At 38.8% G+C, this 27664-nt stretch overlaps 5 protein-coding genes across 7 annotated transcripts; 3 read left to right on the top strand and 2 right to left on the bottom strand.

Annotated features, from left to right (window-relative positions):
* The first annotated feature begins 318 nt into the window (after positions 1–318).
* Positions 319–3439, top strand: LOC108012559 (uncharacterized). Its single transcript, XM_017077972.4, has 7 exons — positions 319–1044; positions 1110–1267; positions 1575–1719; positions 1782–2192; positions 2460–2736; positions 2812–2918; positions 2979–3439. Exons 1-7 carry the CDS (start codon positions 507–509, stop codon positions 3272–3274), a joined length of 1932 nt encoding a protein of 643 aa, XP_016933461.3. The 5' UTR covers positions 319–506; the 3' UTR covers positions 3275–3439.
* Positions 3440–4633: 1194 nt separating this feature from the next.
* Positions 4634–8977, top strand: LOC108012432 (uncharacterized). 2 transcript variants are annotated; one of them, XM_017077797.4, is made up of 6 exons: positions 4634–5550; positions 6218–6321; positions 6387–6519; positions 6594–6789; positions 7282–7418; positions 8215–8977. In XM_017077797.4, exons 1-6 carry the CDS (start codon positions 5320–5322, stop codon positions 8839–8841), a joined length of 1428 nt encoding a protein of 475 aa, XP_016933286.4. In that variant the 5' UTR covers positions 4634–5319; the 3' UTR covers positions 8842–8977. The 2 variants fall into 2 exon arrangements, with proteins under 2 accessions (XP_016933286.4, XP_065720551.2); XM_065864479.2 differs by having other exon boundaries at positions 4642–5550; positions 6573–6789.
* A 761-nt stretch (positions 8978–9738) lies between these two features.
* Positions 9739–23243, top strand: LOC108013423 (uncharacterized). The gene is made up of 8 exons (XM_017079287.4): positions 9739–9974; positions 14836–14994; positions 16686–16984; positions 20072–20941; positions 21314–21789; positions 21853–21967; positions 22038–22254; positions 22315–23243. Exons 1-8 carry the CDS (start codon positions 9810–9812, stop codon positions 22552–22554), a joined length of 2541 nt encoding a protein of 846 aa, XP_016934776.3. The 5' UTR covers positions 9739–9809; the 3' UTR covers positions 22555–23243.
* Positions 18177–19372, bottom strand: LOC108013425 (accessory gland protein Acp29AB-like). Its single transcript, XM_017079290.4, has 2 exons — positions 19075–19372; positions 18177–19017 (listed from the first exon to the last, which is right to left on the bottom strand). Exons 1-2 carry the CDS (start codon positions 19319–19321, stop codon positions 18287–18289), a joined length of 978 nt encoding a protein of 325 aa, XP_016934779.3. The 5' UTR covers positions 19322–19372; the 3' UTR covers positions 18177–18286.
* On the bottom strand, positions 23157–26045 carry LOC108013424 (protein odr-4 homolog). Of its 2 annotated transcripts, XM_017079288.4 has the most exons (6): positions 25861–26045; positions 25585–25759; positions 24922–25012; positions 24734–24859; positions 24593–24640; positions 23157–24377 (listed from the first exon to the last, which is right to left on the bottom strand). In XM_017079288.4, the coding sequence occupies exons 1-6, from the start codon at positions 25951–25953 to the stop codon at positions 23384–23386; spliced, it is 1527 nt and encodes a 508-aa protein (XP_016934777.2). In that variant the 5' UTR covers positions 25954–26045; the 3' UTR covers positions 23157–23383. The 2 variants fall into 2 exon arrangements, with proteins under 2 accessions (XP_016934777.2, XP_016934778.2); XM_017079289.4 differs by lacking the exon at positions 24593–24640 and having other exon boundaries at positions 25861–26043.
* Between the last annotated feature and the right edge of the window lie 1619 nt (positions 26046–27664).

The following is a 27664-nucleotide window of genomic DNA, read 5'->3' as shown; positions in this document are numbered from 1 at the left end:
AGAAAACTTGAATTTTTTTACAACGTCGTAGAATTGGAGATATAAAAATTGTATTTTTACAACAAAATTCGTTAAAAACAAATTTATAAAGGGTTTTTACTCTAATTTATTTTATCTGTGGGTCCGCATTGACATCTAAATTTCGAAAGAGCACCGGAGAGTGAGCTTTTTTAGTGCAATTTTCTGCTTGTTGACGCAATTAGTAAGGCGGAGAATTAATCAAACGCTGGTACTCGAGAATAATAATGGACGCTAACCCATACGGATTCAGATGCGGATTCAGATACCGGCTGGCGTTGTCAGACATCGGCCCGTGCTCAACAAAAATAGACAGGGCATACATTTGGGCTTGCGTCCGCGATGAGAAGCGATGGCTGGTGGCCAATTGAATCGAGGCAGATCGCGAATCTCAGACCAAGAACAATGCGCATTCTTCATTGTTCGTTCAATTGGGTAACATACTCTAGCTAATTTCGCATTCGGAACATAACATAAACCCAGAAAATATGAATCAGTCGAGTGTCCACAAAAAGAAGCCAAGGATTCGGAATCGCCAGAAAAACAAAATCAACCAGTTGCATCAGGACCAAGAGGAAGTTCTAGAGGAAACTACGGTTCAGTTGAAAACAACTCCCAAAAGTGATGGTTCCCGGGAGGCAACTCCTCTTGAAAGTGTCCCCCCTCAGGTGAAAAGTTCTACAAAAAGTGGAGTCTCCCTGGTTGAGACATTATTTAATAATAGTCAGGTGGAAATTCCGCAAGAGAATGATACCATAAGGCTAATACAGGAACTGTTGCGTAGGAAATTATTAGCCAAAAATAGTGCAGCTCCCATTAGCAAATCAGAGCCAGTCACCGTTCAGGCCAAATTAGTTAGCCCACCTAAAGAAATCAAAATAGAAAAAGAAAAACCAAAGATTTCAAGTGCTTTAGAATCTACCAAAGTTCCAGCAGAACTGAAGACATCCGGAAAAGCATTAAAAGATGTGAAAGCCGATGAAATGGATGAGCTGCTTAAATGCCTGGGTACCAAATTACAAAAGGGTTAGTGGAGATTATATATTAAAGAATTATTGAGATGTTTTATTAATTTTACCATACTAATAAAGGTACAGGAGAATCTCCAGCTGCGGCGCTCTTTAGCAATCTTGGCAAGCTTTTCAGCCAAGCTCCACCAAGCGATGTGGAGTCTTCCGATGAAGAGGCGGAGGAGTATGTGGAGTACATCTATAAGCCTAGGCAATACTTTATGGCCTCGTTGTGCAATGTAGGTAGTACTACCGACTAACTTTGATAGTGTGATTAGGACTTTAACCAATATTTCCAAAGCATTTTATAGAGTTTTGAACTATTAAAAGTTAAGATCAAAAGCTTTTAAATAGATGTTCATAGATGATACCTTATAATACCTCGAAATAGCCTTCATTATCTTAATTCTTTATCTTAATTCATTGATGTATAACAAAAACTATCGATAAAAGTAAAAGTGCATTTAAATTGCTTATGAGATTTTGGTAGTTTTTAAGTTTGTTGTTAATGATTCTAATAAATTCTTTAATCACTCTACCAAACAGTTCTGCAAGGCGGATCTGTGTGGCCAAAATCGGATTCCATGCTCCCGCTGCGGACTGAGCTACTACTGCAGTGGTGGCCACATGAAAGACGACCAGGAGCACCGGCAACTGTGCAACGCCATTCGCCAAACGGTGGACCGGAATGGTGAGAGCCTGTCAGCGAGCCATAAATCACACTAATTGCCAATTTTCGGTGGCCAAATGCAGGTCACGACATGTTCTACAAGTGCGGCGACTTCAGTGGCGAGCAATTCCGTTCCTACCGGATCGTGTGCATCCGCCAGGTGGAGAAGGAGATGAATCGCCAGCTTTCGGCCACCGAACAGGAGTTGCTCCTGTTCCCAATGATTTGTGGCGAGTTCAAGTGCCGGGAGCACCGCTTCAAGCGTTTGTCCCTCTGCGGAGGATGTGGCGAGGTGGCCTTCTGCAACGATAAACCGGGGCATCGCAGGAAGGAGGAGCATGCCAAGTGGTGTGGAGCCTACCAACTGTTCAAGGCCTTCATCATGTTCCAGGCGAACTTTGGCCGGTTGGATCCTTCACTGCCCAATAAGGTGCTCAGGGAGCTGCCCATGACTTGCTCTAACACCAAACACATAATGAAGAAGCTTAATTTCAGTAAGTAATTGCATTAACAATAATATACATATTCTAGTTTTTAAGAAGAGACTATGTTATCCAAAGGGCCTTTGATCCTTTTCTGATAGTCCTAAATCTGAGCTCTTAAAATAGTTATCATTTATCTTTTTAAAAGCTTTTTTGAACTTTCTGTATGGATTAAAAAAACTGATAATCATGTTTTAATGAATTATAAGCCCGCATCCAACTTATTTCTTTCTTCTATAATAAAAAAAAAAAATTATAACTTTCTTCAACTTCCTATAGATGTGACAAATGAGTGCGAGTACGCAGCGCTTACTCAGGTATCTACAGGACCTTTAACCGCCTGGTTTGCCCTAAAACTCTGTGAACGTCTAAGGAATTGTGAGGAGTTGACTCTTCATTTAATTGGAGCTGAGATTGAATTTGAAGTGGACATGCTACAGAAATGGGAACTGTTCCTTCTTCACATAATGCCAACGGTCAAAATCCTAAATGTGGTTTTTATAGGACCTGAGCTTAATCCTAATAATATATCCTTTGAACAGCTAAAGAAAATCAAGTAAGAGAAGAATTTTGTACTATTCTTAAGATATATTTTAAATTTTAGTATTAAAATGTTATTATTAATTTATAGGTGTTGTCGTTTGTGCAGAAAAGCTCAGAGAAACGTAAACTATTATTTCGAAAATGCTTTGTACCACGATTACTGCAAGGAACCGCATTTTCTTCAGCCCAACTTGGGTAAGTTCATCTGTTGTTTTATAGTAAACTTTGGTATTACCTACCCCTCTTTATACGCAGTTTGCTTCTTTAACTCTGGCCTATACCGATCAACTGGATTCGCCCTGGAGGATACTTGGCCTGATACCATTCAAGCTGCACTTAATCTGAAATGTCCCATTGTAGTAACCTCATATACAAAGTATGAGGCACCTTTGGATATGGCGCACTTTATCAATCAATCGAATCGACATATAAATCTCATATTGCCACCGACCACAAATCCATTTTCTTCTGAGAAGCCAGAACGTAACTTTATATCAGATAACGAAGCTCCATTTATGTTTAAAAATTTCTATTGTTTTGTTGTTGAGTGAGTAGTCGGAAATGAAAAGACTGTTTATAAAGAAAGTAACCCGTTCAAAATTACTTTTTGAATAAATCTCTTAAGCTGTATTACACAACTTGAAATGAAAAACATTTGTGATTTGTGATTTCCTGATTTACAGATTAAAGATTGCTTCATTGCTAATGAATCATTAGTCTTTGGGCTTTTTTTTTATGGCGGTATGACGAATTGTTAGCAGCGACAGGAAACCACTTTGTTATCACCTCACCAATCTGTACAGTGAATACTGAATAAAGAACCAGAAAATATTTACCATATGTTTTTATTATAAAATGGAATTATTAATGATTACGAAATTCATGAAATGGTGTCCATTTAAGGTTGAGAGTATTTCTAAAAAATTGGATAGTCTAGGGAGTTTTTACTGTACAAACTCAAGTGACATATGTACAATAAGAGTGAAGCGGTCCGCAAGTGGGCGGTTTTTGGGTGGGAGTGATGACCGTTTCCCGTGCTCGTGCCACAAAGAAGCCCCAATTACAATGAAACCGCTAGGTTGTTAATTTCGCGGTGAGCTTTTGGGGAGGAGAAGGGGAAAGAGTCGTGCCACCGATCTTTGTATTCCCATGAGGCATGTATCGTATGTAGCTGCTGCTTTTTTTTTGCGCGATAACTGTGATACAACCGGCGATGAGAGAATCTCAGTGCATTTTACAACCGCAAGAAGAGAACAAAAGTTCTTGGGCTCTAAGTGTGAGCGATTGTTCGAGTCGACACTCGTCATTACAAATCGGTTCAACAAAATAATACGAAATACAAAATAATAACAATAGAAAACTATAAAGTGTAAGATTTTTTGAGCTCTGTTTATAAATTTTATGTATAAATAATATCATTTAAATTTTGTAATCACAATGCACAAGAGGTTTGCTATGTTGTTGCGGACTATACTTTCGGAAAAGGAATTGAATTTCAGAAAAAATTGCATTGTTAAATGGGTTACAATATATTACTTTTATCTCCATATTGCGTAGCCGACTAGTTGAAATTAGTCAATATCACGTAGCCGACTAGTTGAACAGCCTTTTTAAAAGTCAGTTATGAATCTTAAAATTTGTTCTTCAATTTTCTATTATTTTTCCATTGAATATTAATTCTTTACAGCTAATATAATCTAAACTATAAAATATATACGTTCTTAACAGTAGTTAAATAATCAATATATTTTTGAGAGTAAGAAATGTTATCGTTCTGTAATACATATATCAAAAAAGACTCAATAATCTTTTTTTAATTTCCATGCTAGATGCTATAATTTTACCCTCTGCTGTGGGTGTGAGCGCGCGAATGTGTGTCGGCATTATGATTGTACGCTTATTATTATGGCCGCATACGAAGTAATTTCCAAGTTAACTTTTCAGTTGAAGAACGCGAGCGTCCAGATCGGATCGCCGTCCGATTCTCGTTCTTATTCTCGATTCAAGTCGCTAATTGTCGCGCTAAGTGCTCCGTTTTGTGTTTTGAGTTCAAACACTTGTTGACATCTCAACATCGCGAGTTGATACTGTGAAATTCATCAGCTTAGATGATCTAGTTCTTGTTTTTTGGTCTGGAAGTGTAGTTTATGAATTGCATCTTTGTTTTTAGAGAGTGATCTCAAGATAGTAAGCGATACTTACAGACTTTTACAGACATTTATAAGATTGCCGCTGTCGAGTATCTAATTCCAACGGTCACGATTACTTATTGGGAGCGTGGAAGAGTGAGCTTTCCAGAGCTGAAAGTTTCCAGTCGAACAGCTGTTTGGGGAGCTTTGGGGTTTATTTTTCCATCTCCGAGAGCACTGCACTTTGCAGAGTGAGATACAGATAGAGAGTGAGAGCGAAATACAGCGGGAGTGGGGCAGGTTTTATCAGCCTGAAGTACGATTCATAGATAAGAAAAAGTCGGCGGCGGGTGTTAAGTCATTTTCACAATTTATCGCTTCTTCGCTGCTTTGCGCAATCGAATGGAAAAACGGAGTGCATTGTATTCCGTGTTGGAGTAGAAACCGGATCACACGGATAGATCATCATGAACAAACTACGGGCCCTATTGCCCGGTCAACATTCGACCAATGGAGCATCTCGACATTCCGCAACGCTGGAACCCGAGATCGGTTTCCAGATCACAATCGACAATCCGAAAAACAGTGATCCCAGCAAGGGTTCTACGGCAGTTCCAGAGCTCAACGTCCACCTCATCGCCGCCCGACATCTGCCCTCTCTGTTCGGCTTCAAGATCGTCCAGGGCTATTTGATAAAGGTAAATTAGTGCTAATTGGTCATGATATGAAGCCAACTTATGACTGAAAAGTGATATTTGCTTGTTGTCCCAGTAACCTGACATACTTCAAAGTACATTATTCATTAGAACATTTTGGTATTACTATCAGGCATTTTATATAAAACTTGGGCACTTTTAGTTACTTTTTTTCATCTGAACCTGCATAAATATGAATACTTTATATTATAACAAGAAAACAGTCTATTGCAGAGGTAAAACATTTAGGGACGAGCCCTATATTCTGAATAGATTATTCACTATGCAAGATTAATAAGAAATCATTCATGAATGGACTAATTTTATATAGAGTAAATTATTTAAAGTTTTGTCTTATACGATATATATGTATAAACATTATATGAACGATAAGTATACAAGTCAATATACAAAATGATTAACCAAATTAAAAAAACAATACCTTTTTTCAATATACCACAAGCATTTTTAAAGCATTATCGTCCGAAAAAAATAATCAATCAAGATCGAATGTATCAAGACAAATATTTGTACAATCATTTTCAGTTTATTTATTAAACACATCAAGATGTAGCGCTTTAAACATAAATATTCCCTAAGGCCCTGGAAACATACTACAATTTATTTATTAGTTCTATTTATTTCTGGCTTCTTCCCACCCCCATTAAAGGTGAAGCTATTTCCCGGAACGAAACGCTTGGACAGCAGTATTCAGACAAACACGTGGCCAAAGTTCAATGAAAATTTCAAATTCCCCCTGGTGCCAGATATAAAGTATGTGTGATATACGAGGAGTTGACAGAGTTTCACTATTATTGTTCGATATGGTATTTGAATAGATCCTCCATGAAGCATGTAACGCGACGACCTGCAAATGGTCAGACAACTAACACAGATCCGGAGCCAGAAGAACTCTTCTCCGGACAGTTTGTGGTCTTTACGGTCTACGCTCTATTGGAACTTCCGGCAACGGTAAGTTGGTCACGCAAACCTCTCAAACGTGGGTTAAATTCCTTTCTTACCAGAATTTCAATCGCTTTAATAAGACATACCGATCGCTGAGGGACAGGAGTACCAGCTTTGTTCAACGCTTCGTGGATCCTACATCAGGTGCTCCAAATGAGGCCAAAACCGAAGCCGGAGGAAAGCCAAGTGATCAGGGCAAGGGAAGGAAAAAGTCGGACAGCTCTGCACGGGATGCAATGCCACCGCTGACTATAAGTGAATCGCGAAGGAATATAGGTAATATGATCTTAGATACAATAGTTTTATAACAACCTCTTAAGGATAAAAATAACATTTAAGTTGCATTTAAGATTAATATTAAGATTAAATAGACTGAAACTATCCTTTACCCACCTCAACAGATTACGATTGTTTATATAGTATGCTTTTTATCTGATTATTTAAATGATCTATCCAAAATATACTATCGTTGTTAAGTTATTAATGCTATGATCTACAAATAAATAAAAAGAGTTACAGGTTTTGATCTGAAAACTGTTAACAGTTTAACAATTATAAGATGTGATTTGTATCTTAAATTATTCACTTTTGAGATAAACTATACAAAACTTACAATCGTTAGTAGGTATAGTATCATATATCGACCTAAAAATACAAAACATCTGTAAGTTTACACTTAACACTTAAATTATGATAATATAATTCCTCAGTTTTGTTTTTAACACTTTAAGATAATCTTTTTTTGATGTACTTTATCTTTTCACCTAGGTTCCGTCACCTGCTACCTGCAATCCAAGCTCTTCCAACGCAACAGCCGAACGGGGTGTTATTCGACGGAAGAGTTGTGGCTGCCTATAAAAGATATCACCACAACGGTGGCCAAGTCTTCGCCCAGCAACAACAATGTGAGTAGAAAAGACATGTGTTCGTATGTTTCCTGACCCAGAGCATTGCTAAACAAGTTCATCCGAACTTAGTGTTACAAAACAATGCGACATGGGGCTCCGAGTGTTTTTCAAATGTAATGGAGATGTGTTCGCTTTAATTGTGCAAAGTGAAAGCTTCCCGCCTGGGCGGGAAAACACAACAACACCAAGCACTATAATTTTAAATGAAAGCAAATTTTTTAATTGCAACCAAAAAAAAAAAAATAATGTGCAAGTTGAGTCAATATTATTCCGGAAAAAATGAATTAAAAGTCAACCCTCTGGCATTTTGCCCTTACCTAACGTCACTAAAAAAGGGTTGCGATATCTTTAGGACTTTTAAGTTTGAACTATTTTTCAGTGTGGGTCAATCTAACATTTATCTTATCACGCCAATGCGATTTCAATTTGTTTACTTACCTTATGAAGGAATAGCTTTTTAAGCCGAAATGGGAATCATATCGATACCTAACCGACAGCATAAAGTAAACAATATAGATTTTACGAAATCCAATAGTGATAAAAATAACTTGTAATAAAATAAGCAATTGGAAGTTGGAGAGTTATGATCTACAAGGAGTTTATAATAGATTCTTAAAATTTTTATCGTTACTTCTCTGGACCTCTGAAAGTATGCAATAGTTTAGGAATTTCCTAATAAGACTATTTCATATCATAGTGACAAAAACATACAGATTTGAAATCGTTTATCTGCAATTATACATATATAATATTTATAATTTCAGTTAAATATAAATTTTTATATTTTTTTTAGCTTGTTAACTCATCTAAGGGCGTGGTTGAGCTGGCTCTTGAGGTCCGAGATTTGCTGGAATGTGTGTCACCTGAAGATACCACGATGGCTCCTCCAACGCCCGCGAATACGCCCACTACGCCGACAGCCACTTTCGCCCCTTCATCCAACAATTGGCAACGGATGACCGCCGAGGTGAAGCGAAAGATGGGCATCAGCAATGCCGGAAGCTCCGACTCCGGAAGATACCTGCTCCGGGTGACCACCACGCGAATGCGCTGCTCCAACAAGGTCAAGGACGAACTGGAGGCCACTGCGAGCTCCGGAGTGTATGTGAAGACCACGGCCTTCGAGCATGGTATCTACATAGATGCATGGAAGTCGCCCATCTTCTTTCCCTCACTCTCCACCAAATGGGACGATGGCAGCGGCGAGGGAACGATAGATATTCCCCTCCAGAGACTCGACCAGCTGGAGGACATAGTGCTTCGAATCACATTGGCCACCAAGAAGATGGGCAAGAAAGTGGTCCTCGGCACGGTTATAATCGGCGGAGATCAGGCGGGAGATACGGGTTCTGAACAGATGCGTCTTATCCGGGAATCCCCGCCAGGTCAACGGGTCGCCGCCTGGCACTGCTACCACTAAATTGAACTGAAAGCTGTACTCCAAATAACTTTAGTTAATTCATATCAAAATTCCTTTGTGCTTCTGCGCGTAGACATAATGTATGTATTTGCTTTTCGATCGTTAAAAATATTAAATTTAATTGCGAATTGTAAAATGCTTCTTTGGGAAAGTTTGGCTCATTTCAACGTCCACGGCGTGTAACACTTGGTTTACTGCCCACTCTGTGATGGGAGTAGTCATTCACAGGAAAAAATTGGGTATATCTTGGAACTTATGTTAATCCCTTTGGAAAATTTAAAAAAAATTTGTTAAGTTTTCGATCTTTTAAATTTTTTACAGCATTATTTTTTTTTTTTAATAATTATATATTATATTATAGTTAAAATTATATTATCGCTAGTATCTTAACGTGTAAAGTTTAAGGGCTTGTTTCCAACATACTTATGATAGGTATTTATTGATATGACATCCCTAAAATAAATCTTAATAGTGAAAAGATATAATAACTTCTGAATGTTCTAACTATTTAACTCTTATAAAACATGTTAACCGGGAGTTTTTGATTCTTAAAATTTTCATTAGATTAGTATCTTAATGGTTAAAATTGTGAAATCTTTTTCGAACTTATTTCTTTTGTTCGGGTTTCATTTTAACGATATGTGTTTTGTAATCTTGGCTTCTCTAGACCCTTTTTTCCCCTGTGTATTAGTACCTTTGGTTTATTGGCATTTCGCAGAAATAATGCGAACATTTGTCCGTCTGCCTGGGATTTTCGCACCCATCCGTGCGTTTTTCACCCGGTTCCAGTCCACTGTGCACGGCCAACATGTGTGTGGAAAAGTCAACGGCAAACGCGACGTTTTTCAGCTCGCCGCGGAGCGTTGGCGTTTTGTTTCGCTCGCAGTCTCAGTTCTCGAGAAGACGTCGGTTGGATCGGATCGGATTGGATCGGAACGGAACGGAAAAGATAGTACCGACCGGATTGTATGTTTACGTTGCCAGTGGAGTTTGCGAGGCGACATCCGACTTGGTTTATGCTTCTGTGCGTCGCGTTCTCCAATGTAAAAATAAAATTTCTCCAATATGTGTGTGCAAAACGGCTTTTGAAACATTTTCGAATAGATGCCAATAGTGTCAAAAGTGCGAACCAGGTAATCGTTGAGTAAATTTACGCTAAACGGTTGACAGTTCAATATTGAAGTCATAAAAGCTAACGAATGTGGGCCTGTTAATCCCTGTTTATATGCAAAGTGCGTCGGCTGATGTGTGGATCGGTTCTCCTCAAATGCTCACAAGTCGCTAATCGAAGTGCAGCTGAAGGAGACATGGTGCCAAGTGATAAATGGAATAAAAAAATGTTTCATTCATGAAAACAATCCGCGTTCACATAGGCACCCAAGAACGCAGATGTATTTGGATCTGCACGCATGCTATTCTACAGATGCAGTCAAAATAATAGCAGTGTGGTGCAGAAAAGACACCTACATTTTTAAAGACAAATTTCCAATGAATTGATAAAGTATCTTTCGAAATATAAGTGTTCGTTCCGTTTGCTTCCTAACTAATTATGTTTTGGTTAAAATTTATCACTTTGAGACCTTTAAGATCCCAAAATGAAATGTTGTGGTTGAAATATTTGTGTTGTCTTGGATATAAATTATTTTTATGAGATTTTTGGAACTTGACAAAAAATAGAGGAGACGAATATTTTAAAATTTCTGATGCAGATATTCAAGACATGTTTCAAAAATAGGAATTATATATAATACTATACATTTTAATGTCTAAGTTGCCTCTAATAGTGGAATACAATTTTTTTTTGATTAAATAAGGTGTATTATTTTTAGGTATTTACCCCTGTGGGATTTTCTGAACCCAAATCTATTATTTTTACCCCATCTGTTTGGTGCATATGTGTTTAAAATGCATTTAATTCATCTGTGGAAAATTGGGTGTTCTGGTGGTGCGGTGGGGAAGTGGATCCATATCCATGGAGGCGTGGATGTGGATGCGTTGCCCGGATGATCGGATGCTGGGTGTCTAGGGATGCTCGGGATGTGGGGTGTTGGAGGAGGAGGCAGTTCGTCGGCATCTTTGCGATGCCATCGAAGTCGATGAATTCTACATTTTGTGGCCCAGTGTGCGTGGATGCGAAGCATGATTTATTTCCAACACTTCCGCTAATACTCATGTGGCCGATGTCGCACAGCGAATTTAATGCGTAGCCGATTACAAAAGGCTGACTAATAAATTAAGCCAGTCCGAATCCGTAGACAATAACCAAATGCCCAAATGCCCGATACTGCCCACGAGCTGCCCACTTAGTCGGCAGATAAATAGGAAAAACAAAAGCCAGCGACAGCCAACCCAAAGGCAGCGATTTGGTTTTTTAGTAGCTGGTCACGTCATTAAAATTGCATTTGGTTAAACGGGCCCGCGGACATGCAACACGGCACTCACACAACCAGAGTTGATTGGCCATACCAGACATTGTGGCTAGCCGGCCAAGAAGCCGACAAAAAATCAAAATAAATCAGGCAATTGCACTGAAAAAAAACAACATTTATTTTGGTCGCTAAGAAGTTATTAATGGGAATTCAAAACATTTTTATCTCGCCTTATCATAACCTTTCGGTTATTTAAATATATAATTTTATCATGTTTTCTGATAAAGTAACCTTTAAAATGTTTTTTAAACTAACTATAAATATAAAACCTAGGAAATGCTGACCTTAATCATGTTGCTACTCAAGCACATATCATCAATGATGTCATTTGACTTAAGCTTAATATTTTTATGATATTACTTACTTACTTCAAAAGATACACCACCTTTAAGCATTTTTGATAATTTTTCCTCTTAATTTTTCCCAACTACTTATCAGTTCTTGTAATTATATTTTAAAGTATTCTGTAAGCTAAGCATACTTATGATTTTTTTCTGTGTAGGGAACTCTAGTCTCGATAAGCGGCTGGCCAAATCCAAATTTGTACATTTTCATTCATAAAATAACGCGGCGCACTACGTAGCGGCAATTTAGGAACAAATAAAAAGTGGAAAAAATAGATAGACCACATGCAGAGCGTTGGTGGGCAGTGGGCGGTGGGTGGGCGTTCCACCTTATTTGCGGAACTGGTAAATACATCTATATCTATGAGTGCCCCTTACTCACCTGATTTTAATACACTGGTCACTGGATACTCTGGCATCTGGAAAATATTATGATATTTAGGATTTTTGTATTTATTTTAATGGGATGAGTACTTATGATCTTATTTGCGTAGCTGGTAAACATGTCTATAACTTACTCACCTGAAGGATTTCAATAAACTGGTCACCTGATACTCTGGCATCTGGGAAATATTATGATCTTTATGATTCGTTTTGATATTTATTTCAAGCGATTACTATTTATGAGATGCGTACTTATGACGTTGACTTCTCGACCCCGTCATAGTTGATTTTTAATCGCACTTTGTCAAGGTAAAGCGATTGGGGGGCGTGGGAGGTAGACGGTGGGCGGTTGTTTTTTGGGGCGGGGCAACTACTGCGGATTGTTTTTGTTTACACGGAATGGAACGGATTGGAGCGGAGCGGTACGGATCACGAGGCGGAGGTTGAGATTGTTGCTGCTCTGTTTGCCATGCGGACGCATCGCATTCTAAATAAAGAAGCAGCGTCGCTCGAAGTACACACAAATGTATATAAACATTATGTTTAAACGCTGGGGTGGACATTTTAGTGGTTTCCCAAACTGATCATCAGCGAAAATATTAAAAAAAAACCGGGGATAAAGTCAAAACAAAATCTTTAATATTAATGTTTGTTTGGGATTATATTACCAGAACGTGCAGAATTTGAGGAAATGGGAAACTTTAAATAAATTTATTATCAGACAGAAAGAATTTAAAAATGCGTAAGCAAACAAATCGTAAGAAATATTATGTTTTTTTTTGGCAATAAAGGAAGCAAAAGTCTTTAGAAAGGAATTATAAATATAAGCTTAACAAAATTTGACAAATGAAAAAAAAAACTTTTAAAATTTGTTATAAAAATACTTTATAAAGGAGCATAAACATTTTTGAAAGTTTTTTAAATATAGTTCTAGAAATCAAGTTAGGTGATCTTTATTTTGTTCTATTCAGTATTTCCGTATTAATGACACCTAAAGATCACTTTTCAGACTATAACATATTTTAAGTTCCATAAATATTTTTAGAAGTAATGTGCATCTAAACCCCCATGGGTATCATCTCAGGAACTCCCTTTAAACCATTGTTTTAAGAAATCTTGCATAAATCATTTTTGTTTATGTCAAAGTTATTTGGTGGGGAAACGTTCGACTCAATGTATAAATCATGTGTCATCAGGTGTGTTAAAATAGTTTCTAGTGGTTTGTTTGTTGTGGAATTTTATTTCCATCAAACCGGCGAAAACGTTCTTCACGCATCGCGAGTTACTCAATATTGGATGCTTATAAAATTGAATATATATCCGTATGTTTGTTTAGTGGGCGCTGTATTCACATTGTAAATAAATCACAATGACTGAATGATTGGTATAACCGGGAATTGGGTTCAGTGTTTGGTTTCGCCAAGTTTATTGGAATTTAGCGCGGAATATAAATGGCCAATTTGCGGAGACCTGGTCAGGATGGCAGTATCGAATTTGGTCATTTGGAATAACCAGAATGCCGACTGTGGGAGAGAGGATCGCATCGGGCGTTGCATTCAACTGGTAGCTGGTTCCGGCGCATCTGACCTTATATGTAGGATCGGTAGTTGGGGTATATGTACTTGGGTGACTGGGTAATCTGGGTATCTGGATGTGGCCAAGATTCAGTGTTGACGCAAGTCCGAAGTACACGTACTTGTGTTCCATTGCCCGGTCTCTTCTGGGTCTACTTAAAATTCCGCGGTGCAGTTCGAGAAAATAAGAATGAGACCAGACCTTTCATCCATAACCACTTATGCAGAGGCATAGCATCAAAAGCACTCGGCATCCCGACAAAAACCACATACATAGTTTATCTTTATGTTTCCAATTTTCATTCTCCCAGTGGGCTCCTCTGTTTGTAATTACATGTACGGGTATGTAGCTAATTAATTTCACTTTTTTCAGATTTTTTTTTGAGTTCTTTTTTTTTTTGCCCACGCTTTTGATCGCTTTGGGCTAAGGTCTCAGACAAGTTCAAATATTTGCTTTGTAGTTGGCAAAAGGCGGCCGCCGAGATAGGGAGTCGGGAGAACGATCCACCAGATTCACTAGACCATCGGCATTGGCATCGTTTAATTGTGCAGTGCGTGGGGGGCACTCTTTATGTTTTTGGGTGATTTTACTTTGACGCAAATGAGTCGCTTAGTCAGGGTAAATTAGGCACTTAAAAGCATAATATGAGTACAGGTTCAAGTACGCCTGCTGTGCTTGTAGGTGTATTATATAATTTAATTGGGTTATACGAGGGTGAAGAGGAATTTTTATGACTGCGATGTTGGGTAATCCTTTCGGGTTAGCATAATCGGGGTAATGGGATACTTTTTAGCATAAGCATTTCTGAAATATGAGAAATTATAAAATATTGTTGTTGTTGTTATCCTGATAAGAAGAGTCTAAATATTCTTTTATGTAAGCACAATATTTTAAGAAAGTATAAACATCTTAAAATGATAATGATATTTTTTAGAGGATTTAAAGAAAATACGTTCCTTACTTTTAAAAATTTTAATGTTACCAAAGAAATTTGGTAAATTCAAAATTAATCTTTGATAAACAAATAGCAAAATATTAACTGGCAAATGTCAAGATAAGAAACTGTATAACTCTGAATCATAGAGAACTTTATAAATATGGCGATGTAAAACTCTTTTGGCATTTCCGAAATTTAACCGAATTCAAGGTTAAGTTCAAATGACTTTATGTCTTGTGTTTCAATTTGTTTTGGCTACTGGAACACCCAAATACATACCAAATCCGATCATTCCACTTACCCCACATTTTATTTCTATTTACAGTGCATTTGTCAGGGTCTTTGGACTCACGGATTCGTTACGGTGGTATTACCGATTCGATCGGTTTTCGAACGACAACGATACCATAAGCAATTGAGCATGAAAGTGGTGTGCTTGATTTTCGAATTCCTGACGGTGGTACAACTGCTGGTCGAAGCTCAGGTGAGTGTATGGATCCATAGCCCACCCACTTGTCGAAACCGCATTACGTCAACCCGAAGCAATTCGATTGGGAACTGCGAACTATTTACGATTGCAAGGTCAATTACCGCAACCAAATTAGTCGCACTCTCGTTTTTCATTGTTGGCGGGGGTTCGGGTTCTCCATAGGTTGGCACGAAATCGCCTCCGGAACGATATAGTTCTCCTTGAGCTTGAGGTGCAGAGCCGTTCGTATTTCCGCATGATTTGATGGGAATGTTTCGGTTTTCCATTCTGGGATTTTCCGATTTGTCCATGACCTACGTCCGATTTCAAGTGGGGCATTTATTGGCACCTCATTATGCGAAGCTTGTGCGCCAAAACGCTTTAAATCATCGATTGTGTTATTTCCACTAATTTCCTCTGTAAACATGATCATTAAAATAAATCAGTCGTTCAATTTATTCACTAATAGGTTGAAATACAAATCTCTTGATTACCCAAAATGTTAATAGTTTCCTGTTTTGGCAAAAACATAGCAAAAAAAATCATTTGATTAGGTGAAAGATTTTAGTCGCCGAATAAATGAACTATTTTGTTGTTGGATTACTATAGAAAAGTTCAGGTTATGGTGATGCCGGCAAGAATTTTAGAGCCAGTCATTGAACTAATAAAACTTTTGGAGCTGTCGTTAATTTCGAGTCTAAGGTCAGATGGGTTTTAAAAACTGACACCAGGAAAACGGGTACTAAAATGGACTCAATATATTTTATGTTACAAGTTCAAAACATCCATTCAAACTTTTTTTATAGGGGTAAAACGTAACAACATTGATAGAACATACATACATTATAAAGTGACGCTTAAATCTTTTTAGATTAAATATCGAATATATTTTGACATACTGTTTTAAAATGTATATGCTTAACTAAGGATTTCGTAATATTACTATTTCTAAGTGATAAAGATTTTTAGGACGTCGGATCGTTAACATGAAGTTTGGAGTGATATTTTATAGGTTCAAATTCTTTTTATAAATTATTTTTAACCATTGGATTTTACATGTAAGCCGGTGTCTAGTTATAAATATTATTTTTTAGTTCCCAGTTAATTAAGAAAATGTTCATATACTTTAATGCATTAAACGTTATTTTTGTAAATCTTGGCCTGGTCTGGGTTCTGGATAACACAGTAGTGCACCAGAGAACGTCCAGTTTTATGGACTCTCGCAGCTGCAGGGCGTTGGTGAAGAGGTTATGGCAATTGGTCGGTCCTCGACAGACGTCGAAGCCTATTTTAGACTGGGACGGATGCAGGGATCCGCCGGATCGGTCGGCGAAAAGCGTGAGTTATTTATAGAGCGGCGTCGCGTCGCCTGGCGTCGCCGTCTACGCATTTGGAACTGGAGCTGGGACCGAAGTGTATATAATGGTATACCAATGGTACTTTCCTCGGGGATCACAATGCGAGCGCAGACACCAAACTGTCGAGAGCAATGACACTTCAAATAAAAAGCGGCGACATGTCTGATTTATGGTGGTTGGATGAGGGGCAGGAAAACAGGGAAGCTGGGAAGCAGGGCAGCGAATGGTGGGCTCCTTGAGGCCGAGATGTCGTAGGGCGCGCTCAGATCGCATTTCACACTCTCGACCCCATACAAAAAAGGGAAATTCAAAACCCGATCTCATACGTTTTTCCATTCCATCTTTCAGTGTGGGCACGTGCAGGAGGCGAAGAGGGAGATATGGGACGCAATGGGTCACCATAGGCACCGTCACCATTCGTATCACGGATCACATTGGGTGGACGGTCGACGGGTGCACCGCCTACGGATGCCCCACCCACAACGCTGGAGTGGGCGGCGTCGATCCCTCAATCACCACCAGCCCTTCAGCCGGTGGTCACAGTGGTCGCCATGCGACGAGGAGTGCGTCAAGCGACGGGAGCGATTCTGCAAGGTGAAGCGGAAGTGTGGCCACACCAAGCACATGGAGCAAAGCAAGTGCCGGCAGTGAGTATGATTAATAATTGAATTTTTAAAAAATATTTTCTTTCTAAATATCAAGATCAATAAATAAATCATATGGGTGATATGTTGGAAACAAAATTTTATAAAAAATTGTAAATGACGGAATTTTCAATATTCAGAAACTTTTTTGATGTATGATCCTTCAGTACTTTAATCACGGCTTTATCAAAATCACGATTTTACTAGGCTGAACCCCAACTCACCGATCAATATAAAATTTTGACAGTACATACCAAAAACTTTTATCACTGACTTATTACTGTCTTATCCCCCCTAATATTTTTAAGACCTAGCATTTTCATTTTGTTTTTATTTGTCTTGAATCTATTTAGACCTTAGTTTTTATACCCGTTACTCGTAGAGTAAAAGGGTATACTAGATTCGTCGGAAAGTATGTAACAGGCAGAAGGAAGCGTTTCCGACCCCATAAAGTATATATATTCTTGATCAGGATCACTAGCCGAGTCGATCTAGCCATGTCCGTCTGTCCGTCTGTCCGTCTGTCCGTCTGTCCGTCTGACCGTCTGTCCGTCTGTCCGTCTGTCCGTCTGTCCGGATGAACGCTGAGATCTCGGAAACTATGAGAGCTAGGCTATTGAGATTTGGCGTGCAGATTCCTGAGCTTCTTACGCAGCGCAAGTTTGTTTCAGTAGACTGCCACGCCCACTCTAACGCCCACAAACCGCCCAAAACTGTGGCTCCTACAGTTTTGATGCTAGATAGAAAATTTTAACTGAAATGTAATGTTCTCATCAATACCTATCGATTGACCCAAAAAAAGTTTGCCACGCCCACTTTAACGCCCACAAACCGCAAAAGCCTGTGACGCCCACAATTTTCATGCTAGATAAAAAATTTTAACTGAAATGTATTGGTCTCGTCAATACCTATCGATTGATCCAAAAAAAATTTTGCCACGCCCACTCTAACGCCCATAACGCTTAAATCTGTATACCGCCGGTAGGTGGCGCATTTTAATCTCGCTTTGCTGCTTGCATATCTCCATTTAGCTGAGTAACGGGTATCTGATAGTCGAGGTACTCGACTATAGCGTTCTCCCTTGTTTTTGTGTACCTTTATAGGTGGGTAATATTTTTTTAAATGAACATACAAAAATATAAAAGAATTAAGAATATAAAATCAGATTATACAATAAACATTTTCCATTAATGATTAATTTTTTTGGCTGCCTGAAAAATTGGGTCTTTTTCGACTGAACTTTGGAAAGAAAATTTGATGTATGAAAAAAAATGTTCATTCATTAAGAATGATTTTAAGTATATTTTAAATTTCATTGTCAGCTTGGCAAATTGCATACTTATCATATATGTACGAAAAACATGGCACATCGTTCATTCCGCCGTTTAAAAGTTCAACGCAGCGCTCAACACCACCTACGTTATTGGGTTCTCCGCTACGCCACTTAAAAAATTTAGGTTTTTTGCCGGAAGCCTCGGATACGTAGGTTCCCTTACTGACCAGGTCGTTGATACCAAGCCAGTAGTGTTTGTCATCCAGTTTTTCTGCGAGGGCGGTAAGTTCATCTTGGTCTTTGATGTAAGCTATATATCCACCCAGTCCACGACAAGTTTCTACGGCTTGACTCCAGTCGCCTGGTGTTTCACTTATATGAAAAAGTCTAGAACCGATTCGTTCAAACTTCTCCCTGTTTAGTTTTCTACCAACTCCGGTAAAAGCGTATGTTGGTGCGGACTGTTGATTCTCCATTTTGCTCTGCACTTCCTTCTGGAAAGCTTCTATCCTTTCCAATATCTTCTGGAAGTCATCTGTATGTTTTAGAGATTCTTGTTGATTTTCCATCTTGCTTTGCACATTCTTTTCGAACGCTTCTATCCTTTCCAATATCTTCTGGAAGTCCTCTGAACGTTTTAGAGAGTCCTGTATCTGATGTTCTTCTATTTTTGCCAGCCTTTCCTCGAAGTTTTTGGGGATGCTATTACTAAAAGATTCCATTAGCTGAGCCTTCATATCGCTTAGGTTCTCCATATGATCTCCTAGAAAGATATTATTGTTTGATATCTAAATGGATACCTTTTGGATTTCTAACTTACTCTGTAGCCCAGTCAGTTGATCTTTAATTGTAACTACCATCGTCTGTGTTTCAGTCACAACATCAGAAACATTGGATTTGCACTGCTGAGCAATGTGATCCAGCAAGGGAAGCATTGCGATCAAAAATTTATTTTCCGGTACGTTCCGTGGACTTCTTGATAGTTCACCGTCCCAAGAATATCCTTGGGATACACATAGATTCCAAACAATAAACGCGATGGTTAAATAAGTGCCGAGCTTAATCATATTGACCGCGATCAACCACAAACGTTGGACTTTTGGTGTACAACTGATACTAAAGTAAGGTTTCGGATGGCCTTTATAGAGCTGCATAGAGATAAGAACAAATTCAGATTCACAGTGCTAATATTCGGGTATTTCTGATTTTAATGGTAAATTCCATTAAAGATTAATGATTAAAAGGAAATCGTTATTTTTTTTCTAATTAATTTTAGTTAATTGCTTAATGTTATGGAAACAATGTCATGCCTATTTCATGAAATCTATACTACTTGCAATAGAATAAATAATTTTGGAACAGTTTCGTCCAAGTAGCTTTACAACTGACAAATAAGTTTGCGTTAAAACGGACGGACAGACATGCGGACGAACTCGGCTGTTAATGCAGATCAAGAATATATGTATATACGCAACATATGTAGAGTTATTTTAAAATATATTTAGCACAAAGTATAGTACAAAAGTACATATGCACTTAAGAGTACATCTATTTTTAGCATTAGTACACACAAATATTAGGAATATATTTTTTTTAGGCCATACGTTTTTAGTTTTTTTATTCCCAAAGAGTTCTAAATTGAGCACGGTATCTCCTTACATTGACCGACATTTACTTGAAGTTACAAAATCCTTATTTCAAATTCCTTGTTATTCTAATACATAACTATTTTTATGTTTTTTTATTTATGATCTGTCCAAAAACAATAACTGAATTTTATCTAAATACATAACATGATCATATTTTATTTTATACAGCTGTCTTCCTGCACCTCCTATAAAGTGGCAACAACCGTTAATTTTAGACGATAGTAACTTCCGCGAGAGGAACCACCCGCTTCCGCAACCACAACCACAACCTCAACCGCAGCCACAGCCTCATCCGCCACCTCCACCGCCTCCGTCAATAATCATAAACGCTGCAGCTGCTGCATCAAGTGGTCCGACCGTGGATTATAGATATACCGAGTACAGGCCCCCACCAATTCCTGCACCAACTTATCCAGCAGTATATGCACCAAGTTATCCCCCAACTCATCCACCAACCCACCCTCCAACTCACCCTCCAACTCATCCACCAACTCATCCTCCAACTCATCCTCCAACTCATCCACCAATTCCACCTCCTACTTCTCCCTCAAAATCGAGAGATGTGGTTCGTTATCCACCGAAATACCCCGGCAAAGATATATATAGCGTGGAGGATGTGGAAGATGATCATGAACTTGAACCTGAAGAAGATTTGATAAGCTCCGACGAACAGGGTGACTTCTTTGTGCTAAAACATCATCGCCACAGGAGACGGCAGAACCATGGAAAGCTATCCCATAGAAAACCACCAAAGGAGGATTACGACGAAGACGACTTTGTGGACTTTGGCGAAAGAAGGTCTGTTAGAACCAGAAATATTGGCGAGGATAGTAGTGTGGAGGGAGATGTTTTTCAATACGAAGACTTCGATATGCCTGACCCTAACTATTTGGATTCTGAGGAATCTGATACCGAATTTCGCAACATCAGCTGGGTACAGCCACCCAAGGATGGGATTGCTCTTAGAAGAAGAAGGGTCTATTCCAAGTGGAGTCGATGGACCAAGTGTTCGCCAAAGTGTACAACAAGGAGATATAAGTAAGTTTTAGTACGAAAAATATCTAAAACTCATATAAAATAGTATTGCATTTTTGAATTAAAAATCACATTTAAAATTTCAAATAACTTTGATCTATTAATTTGAGACTACACTTTTGAACCCTCCATTAATGTGATCAATCATTTTAATTTCATTTGAAATGTCAGTTCTGAAAAATTTTTTAATTCTTAAAAAATGCAATTGATGATTTTTTGATGTGCAAATAAGTAGGTAAATTTTCTGAGAAATCAAAAAGCTATAAAGATCAAAGAAATTAAATGGTTTTAACAATACCACCGAAAAAGAATTAAAACTCCTCATGCTTTCTTTTTACACAATAAAGGCCTTAATAAAATCTTGTATACCTCCAGAAAATGCAGAATCACCGATCAGTGTGGACGGGAGGTTCTTCGGGAGATGGCTTACTGCTATACGGAGGGCAGCTTCTGCCAGCAGTGGCTGCAGACGCAGTTCCAAAAAACCCCGGCCTTCGAGACGAGACCTGCATCCGGGTCACCAGCCAACGCCATGAGAAGGATGCAATCCGAGCAACCGGAAGTGTCCATAAATGACCTTAACTATATAATGACTGGAAAGGGTTATCGGGGACCAGAATACACACCTCTGAAACTCAACTGCGGAATCGTTCGCAGCGGAACTGGACGAAGGAGCATGTCCAACATGCTGAAGATCATCGGTGGACGGGCGGCGAGGAAGGGGGAGTGGCCATGGCAGGTGGCCATCCTAAATCGCTTCAAGGAAGCCTTTTGCGGGGGCACTCTTATAGCTCCACGGTGGATTCTAACCGCCGCCCATTGTGTAAGGAAGGTGCTCTACGTTCGAATAGGTGAGAATTTTATATAATCTTATCATTAGGAAGAGAAAGTAATATACATTTTCTGGTTGTCAGGTGAACATAACCTGAACTATGAGGATGGTACGGAGGTGCAACTCAGGGTAATGAAGAGTTTTACACATCCTAACTTTGATAAGCGTACAGTGGATAGTGATGTGGCACTGCTCAGGTGGGTCTAATTATACAATACGGGAGTTCAATATCATATAGAAAACATAAAAAATATTATAACCATACAGGTTACCCAAGGCGGTTAATGCCACGACCTGGATAGGATACTCCTGCCTGCCGCAGCCTTTCCAGGCTCTACCCAAGAATGTGGATTGCACGATAATTGGATGGGGAAAGCGTCGCAATCGGGATGCTACTGGAACCAGCGTGCTCCACAAGGCCACTGTTCCCATCATACCCATGCAGAATTGCCGCAAGGTTTACTATGACTATACTATCACTAAGGTACTGGTTAAGGTATATTAATATTATCACAGTGAACTAGAACTGAGTTATATTTTGCAGAACATGTTTTGTGCTGGCCATCAGAAGGGTCACATAGACACTTGTGCCGGAGATTCGGGAGGTCCTCTATTATGTAGGGATACCACCAAACCCAACCATCCGTGGACCATCTTTGGCATAACATCATTCGGCGATGGTTGCGCTCAGCGAAATAAATTTGGCATCTACGCCAAGGTGCCCAATTACGTGGACTGGGTGTGGTCGGTTGTTAACTGCAATGGCAACTGCAAGATGCAGTAGCATCTCGATGGGTACTTAGATGTCGCGGACTTAGGTCCGTCAATTTGCAGAGGCTGTGAAAAACTAATTTACACTTTAAGTGTACGATCCGTGGGAGAAATCTTCGCTTGATCACCATGTCACAATTCATCATGTGCTCATCTTACGATCCTAAAACTAGTTAACTAGAAGTTAAACGGAACAAAGTCGATTGTAAATGTAGGCAACCAAATATTTATGTAATTAAACCCTTAAAAAAATACCTACTAATTGAATTAGAATTTTCCCTAAATATAATTTTAATTCTAATGTACATAACTAAACTCCTTGTTTTATGTTAAAAAGCTATTAACTATATCTATCATTAAATTTTCTCCTATGACAAATATTATTAAGTGCAAACAAAAATCAGAGATGGCGGATTGAAGAATAATCTAAATAGTCATATAAACTGTAAATAATAAAGTCTTAATCTATTAAAAAGTATATCTGAAAAAATATTATATTAAATGAGAATTCATTCATCAATTGCAAACCAACTAAATCCTTAAAAAAATGGGTATCTCGAATAAAAAGTTAGCAAAGAATTCTTTCCTTATAGGCATACCAAAGAATCAGAGACATATATATTACTTATTAGTTTATTATATTGGTGTTAAATGCTGCACAGTTTTGCTTCCACAATAAAACTATTTAACGTGATCCCTATACACATTCTTTTTTACTACTACGAGTACACAATGGATTATAAAAACAAACGATCACAATAGAGAGGTGAGTGCGTATGCACACATGCAAATAATATATCTGTATAAAAACATTTCGTATAAAGTGGTTTGGACATAAAAGCCTACCGATCGGCTAGGACATAGTGAAGGGCTACGGATGCCAGAAGAACCAGCAGGGCCACTGCAATTCCCACCATGTACAGGCTGCGCGAAAGTTCTGGCTTTGGCATCGAGCTGGACAAAATTCTGGAATCGTCTGTGCGATCGGCGCCTGCGTTTGCGTTTGTGAAGTTTGCGTCATCGGGCAGTCCTTCGGCCTCTACGGAAATGGTCTCTGGGTCCAGTTCCACGTCCAGGATCTGTTTGGCCTGGGCCACCACCACAGTGGGCGCTTCGCCACGGAAAAGGTATTCGGAGAACTGAACCACAGCTCCAATCGATGTGCTGGGCCCCTCTGAAGGCAGACTGAAGAACACCCTCCTCGGTGGCTCACTGATGTACAATGCTTCATTGGTCACATAGGGATCGGTGAGTCCATCGCAGTAGACTTGAATACGTGTGATCAGGGAACGCAGCACATCATCGCGCAGAAAGCGCTTCACATCTGCTATACTGTTCCGCGGACTGCAGAAAACCTTTGTGGCAATTATGCCGCTCATGTGCAGAGTTCCATTAAACTCGCGCACCTTGATGTCCGTCGGTTTGCTCAGCTGGCACTTCACCGGCAGCACTATGCTCGCCCGGATGGGGTCACCGCTACCGATGACTCCCTCCGACGCAAGCTGGGGCAGGGAGTCAGTGGTGTTGCTGGCGGCTGTGGCAGTACCTCCACTCGCAGATGTGGGCTTCAGCTTATCTACTTTGGCCTTTTTCTTTTTAATATAGGCCTGGAGATCGATGGTATCCTCGACCACTTCGTTCTGCAGGAACACCTCACTGGCCAGCAGGTTCTTGCGTACCGACACTATAATATGCTGGAATTGATCTTCGATGTTGACGCGTCGTGTTGAATCCAAAATGGGTAGCACGTCATCCAAATCGTAGCTGCACTCCAGCTGAATCCACTCGAAGGGCTTGTCCACAAACCTGTACTCCATGTTGGAGAAAGTGCCGCCGCTGTCGAAAAGAATACACAACTTAAATTGATGCTAAATCAGGCTTAGTACAATCAAACTACCATATAAACATTAACAATCCTAAAGGTTTACTAACACATAAAATGCATTCCGAGAAATAAGAAAAGTAGGGCAACAAGGAAAGCAAAGGAAGTGATTACTTAACATCAAACAGATAAAGTTATGAAAGTACATAGTTCTCAACATGTTAGTTACCATATGATGCATTTTATGTTTGCCGTAAAATACGTTTTTTTGCAATGTCTATTTTAAAATTGTAAGCGATTGGTTTGGTGAAAGAAAGAATACACAGTGAGACCCGTATCTGTGATTAGCGATAGCTACTTTAATACTCACTTTCCATAGCTGTAGTTTTTGCAAAGCACTTTCTTGTCGGCCAGCGAATACGAGAGGAATACGAAATCAGTCTGTGCAATATCGGTGGTGTAGACGCCAAAGGCGCTGTTGCTTTTCAAGAGCAAGCTAAAAAGGTAAGAAAAATGGTCAATAAGGACTAATTTTCGGCTTATAAGCAAAGGACTCACTCGTAGATGTCTGAAAAAAGCTTTTTGGCGTTCTTAAATTCGGGACTCTGCTCATTGACCACTTCGGATCTAACTGAAGACACAAAAATACCTGTAAAGAAAACAAATTATTATTAGTAGTCAGTAGAACCGATAATTATACATATATGGACGTGACAAAAAAACATATAACAGATTTCAATGTCACACAGTTTCAATTAGTGGGGTTTATGAATATATATAAACAAAAAATCTACTTAAATAAATTCAAATAATGAAGTTGAACTATGAGAAAGTTGATTAAATTTAAATTTTTTTAAAATTAAATAATTGTTCTAGTGTTCATGGACCTATCTTATTTGGGGTTTTAGGTTGAATATTGTTAATTTGATATTAATGTTGTATTATATCTAACGAGTTTTATAACTTTCTATTACGGGAACCTGTTAAAGCTATTCCATGAGATTCTTTGATAGTTAATTTAAAATATACCTACATTTTTAGACTAAAAGCAACTATTTCAGGTGCAACGAATGTCTAGTGAGTAAGCTAATTAAAATCAATGGGTTGGGCAACAGCTCCTACTCCTTATGGCATGCATATCTTCCCATTAATATTATTTTCTAGCATTCTATGCGTTTTGGGTAGGGCATATAAAACTCCGGGGGCCGCAAGCAAACCCACCGATGACGTCAAAGGATCCGGGACACATTTTGCTGGCGCTCAGCCATTGGGAAGCCAACGCCTGTGAGTTGATATCCGATATGGTCAGTCGAACGTCCGTGAGGTCCTCCAGGTCGGCATCCTCCTCGTTGTTCCTGGCCAGATGGACCACCACGCTCTTGGTGAGGTCCGCTTGCTATTTTTGAAACCGGAATCGGAAATTCCAGGGGGAAATGGAGATTCAGTTCAGTGGGGGAACGGAACCAAACAAAAATCTACGTGGCGGATTGCACTTACATGGCCCACAATTATTCCATATGAGAACTGGTTCTCCTGTGCGCATTTCTCCAGGTACAGCTCATCGTGTTTGCTCAACAGCACTGTGCGCATCTTAGTATAGGGGTTTTTCGTTAAATTTAATGTTAACTAAATTCGTTCCAAAATATGACCAATTTATCAATGGTATGGGCTGGTGTGACCGTTTTGTTGGCAGGCTATATTTAGGTGAAAGTCAAGGGTGTATCGATGGGGAAAACATTGCTATCGATACTTAACAGAGATTCTTTCGTTAGTTACCATCTCTATGAAAACCGTTACATTGCAAAACCATTTTTTAAATATTTAAACCATAAAAAATTATTGTTAAGTCAGATCTGATAAATAAAAATGTGTAAAGTACCAACATGTTTTTTAATTCACCTAACTGTTAATAAAAATGAGAAATAAACACTCTTTTAGAAGTCTTCGGATGTTTTACGAACTTTTAACAGATTTTAAAAAACTGAAAACAAAGTAACTAAGAAAGGTTTTTTTAAATTAGATATTTTATTATATTTAGAAAAACTTCTACTTTAGAAAGCACGCGCCAAAAAGTTGTATATGATAGATCCAAGTATTATTTAAAAAAAATAAGATTACTTTTTCTATTTGTTTGATTTATCTATTCACTATTAAACCTATTTATTTAACTAAATGGGCATTTGATTTGATAAAAAGCTTAAGTGCTTACTTTTCCTAATCTTCAAGTTATTAAAACTTAATTTACCTCCGTGGCTCGGAGTCGATGAAAGTATGTACCCTCTTGGCACGATCTTCAATTAAGCCTCCAGCTCCATTTCCATAACCATTACCATTTCAATCTCAATCTCCAAGTCCAGCTGCAGTGCATCTGCTGCCGTGGGGCGATTACGCACGAAATCTGGCCAAAGAGTGGATCGGGATGGGACCCCATAAGTGCGGCTCTGTGCCACCCAAATGGTCAAGTGATCGCCGGACTATGGCGCGAACGGACGCGATCAGTAATCGAATTAGGTAAACAAACACTCAATAAGGCGGGCGTACGTTGATAATGTGTGCATAAGCAAATAGGAGACGGGACCCCTGGACCTGATATATGGGATGGAGGGATTTCGATTGCGATTGCGGCGGCGATGACCGGCGAAATCTAAATGAAATTTCATTTAGGTGGTCGCCAACGGCTGCGGACCATCTGCTTGTGTGAATGCTTGATTGTTGAAGTGCCACTCGATGGGGCGAGGGCGCACGCTACTCGCAGGGATCACACTGGGAAAAATTATAGGTGTCATAGTTTCGAACTCGGATTTTATCAGGGGTAACACCGAAATCTTTTTCCAAGAAATTCGGGTAAAATATAAGTAAATATCATAAGAAGTTCCACAAACATTCAGCATAGAGTGATATCTTTGCACCCCCATATATGTCATTGTCAGAATAGAATTCTTAAACCTAAGTTTTTGATAATAATATCATTTTGGAGTACTGACTTGTATATTATTTTTGGGTACTTCTCCATAACTGATTTCTAATTAATTAAATAAATATTATATTGGGTAGTTACATAATGTATGGATTTGGTTTAGAATGATGTTACAATATTTTTCTGTAAATATGTAGAATCCGGATAGAGAAAAAATCTTCTGGGAATGGAAATCGCACATCGAAAAATATATAGAAAAATTACAATATTTTCTCTTAATAGAAAAAATATGGAAAGTGGAATTTTTTTACCTCACCTTTGTTTTAAAATGCGTTATAATATGGGCAATGACTGACACTCTTTCTCACCGTGCAGCGATCGGTA

This window comes from Drosophila suzukii, chromosome 3 (genome assembly GCF_043229965.1).
Source record: "Drosophila suzukii chromosome 3, CBGP_Dsuzu_IsoJpt1.0, whole genome shotgun sequence".
NCBI lineage: Eukaryota > Metazoa > Arthropoda > Insecta > Diptera > Drosophilidae > Drosophila > Drosophila suzukii.
The sequence above is the reverse complement of the archived record's forward strand: the minus strand, read 5'-3'. Positions and strand labels throughout refer to the sequence as shown.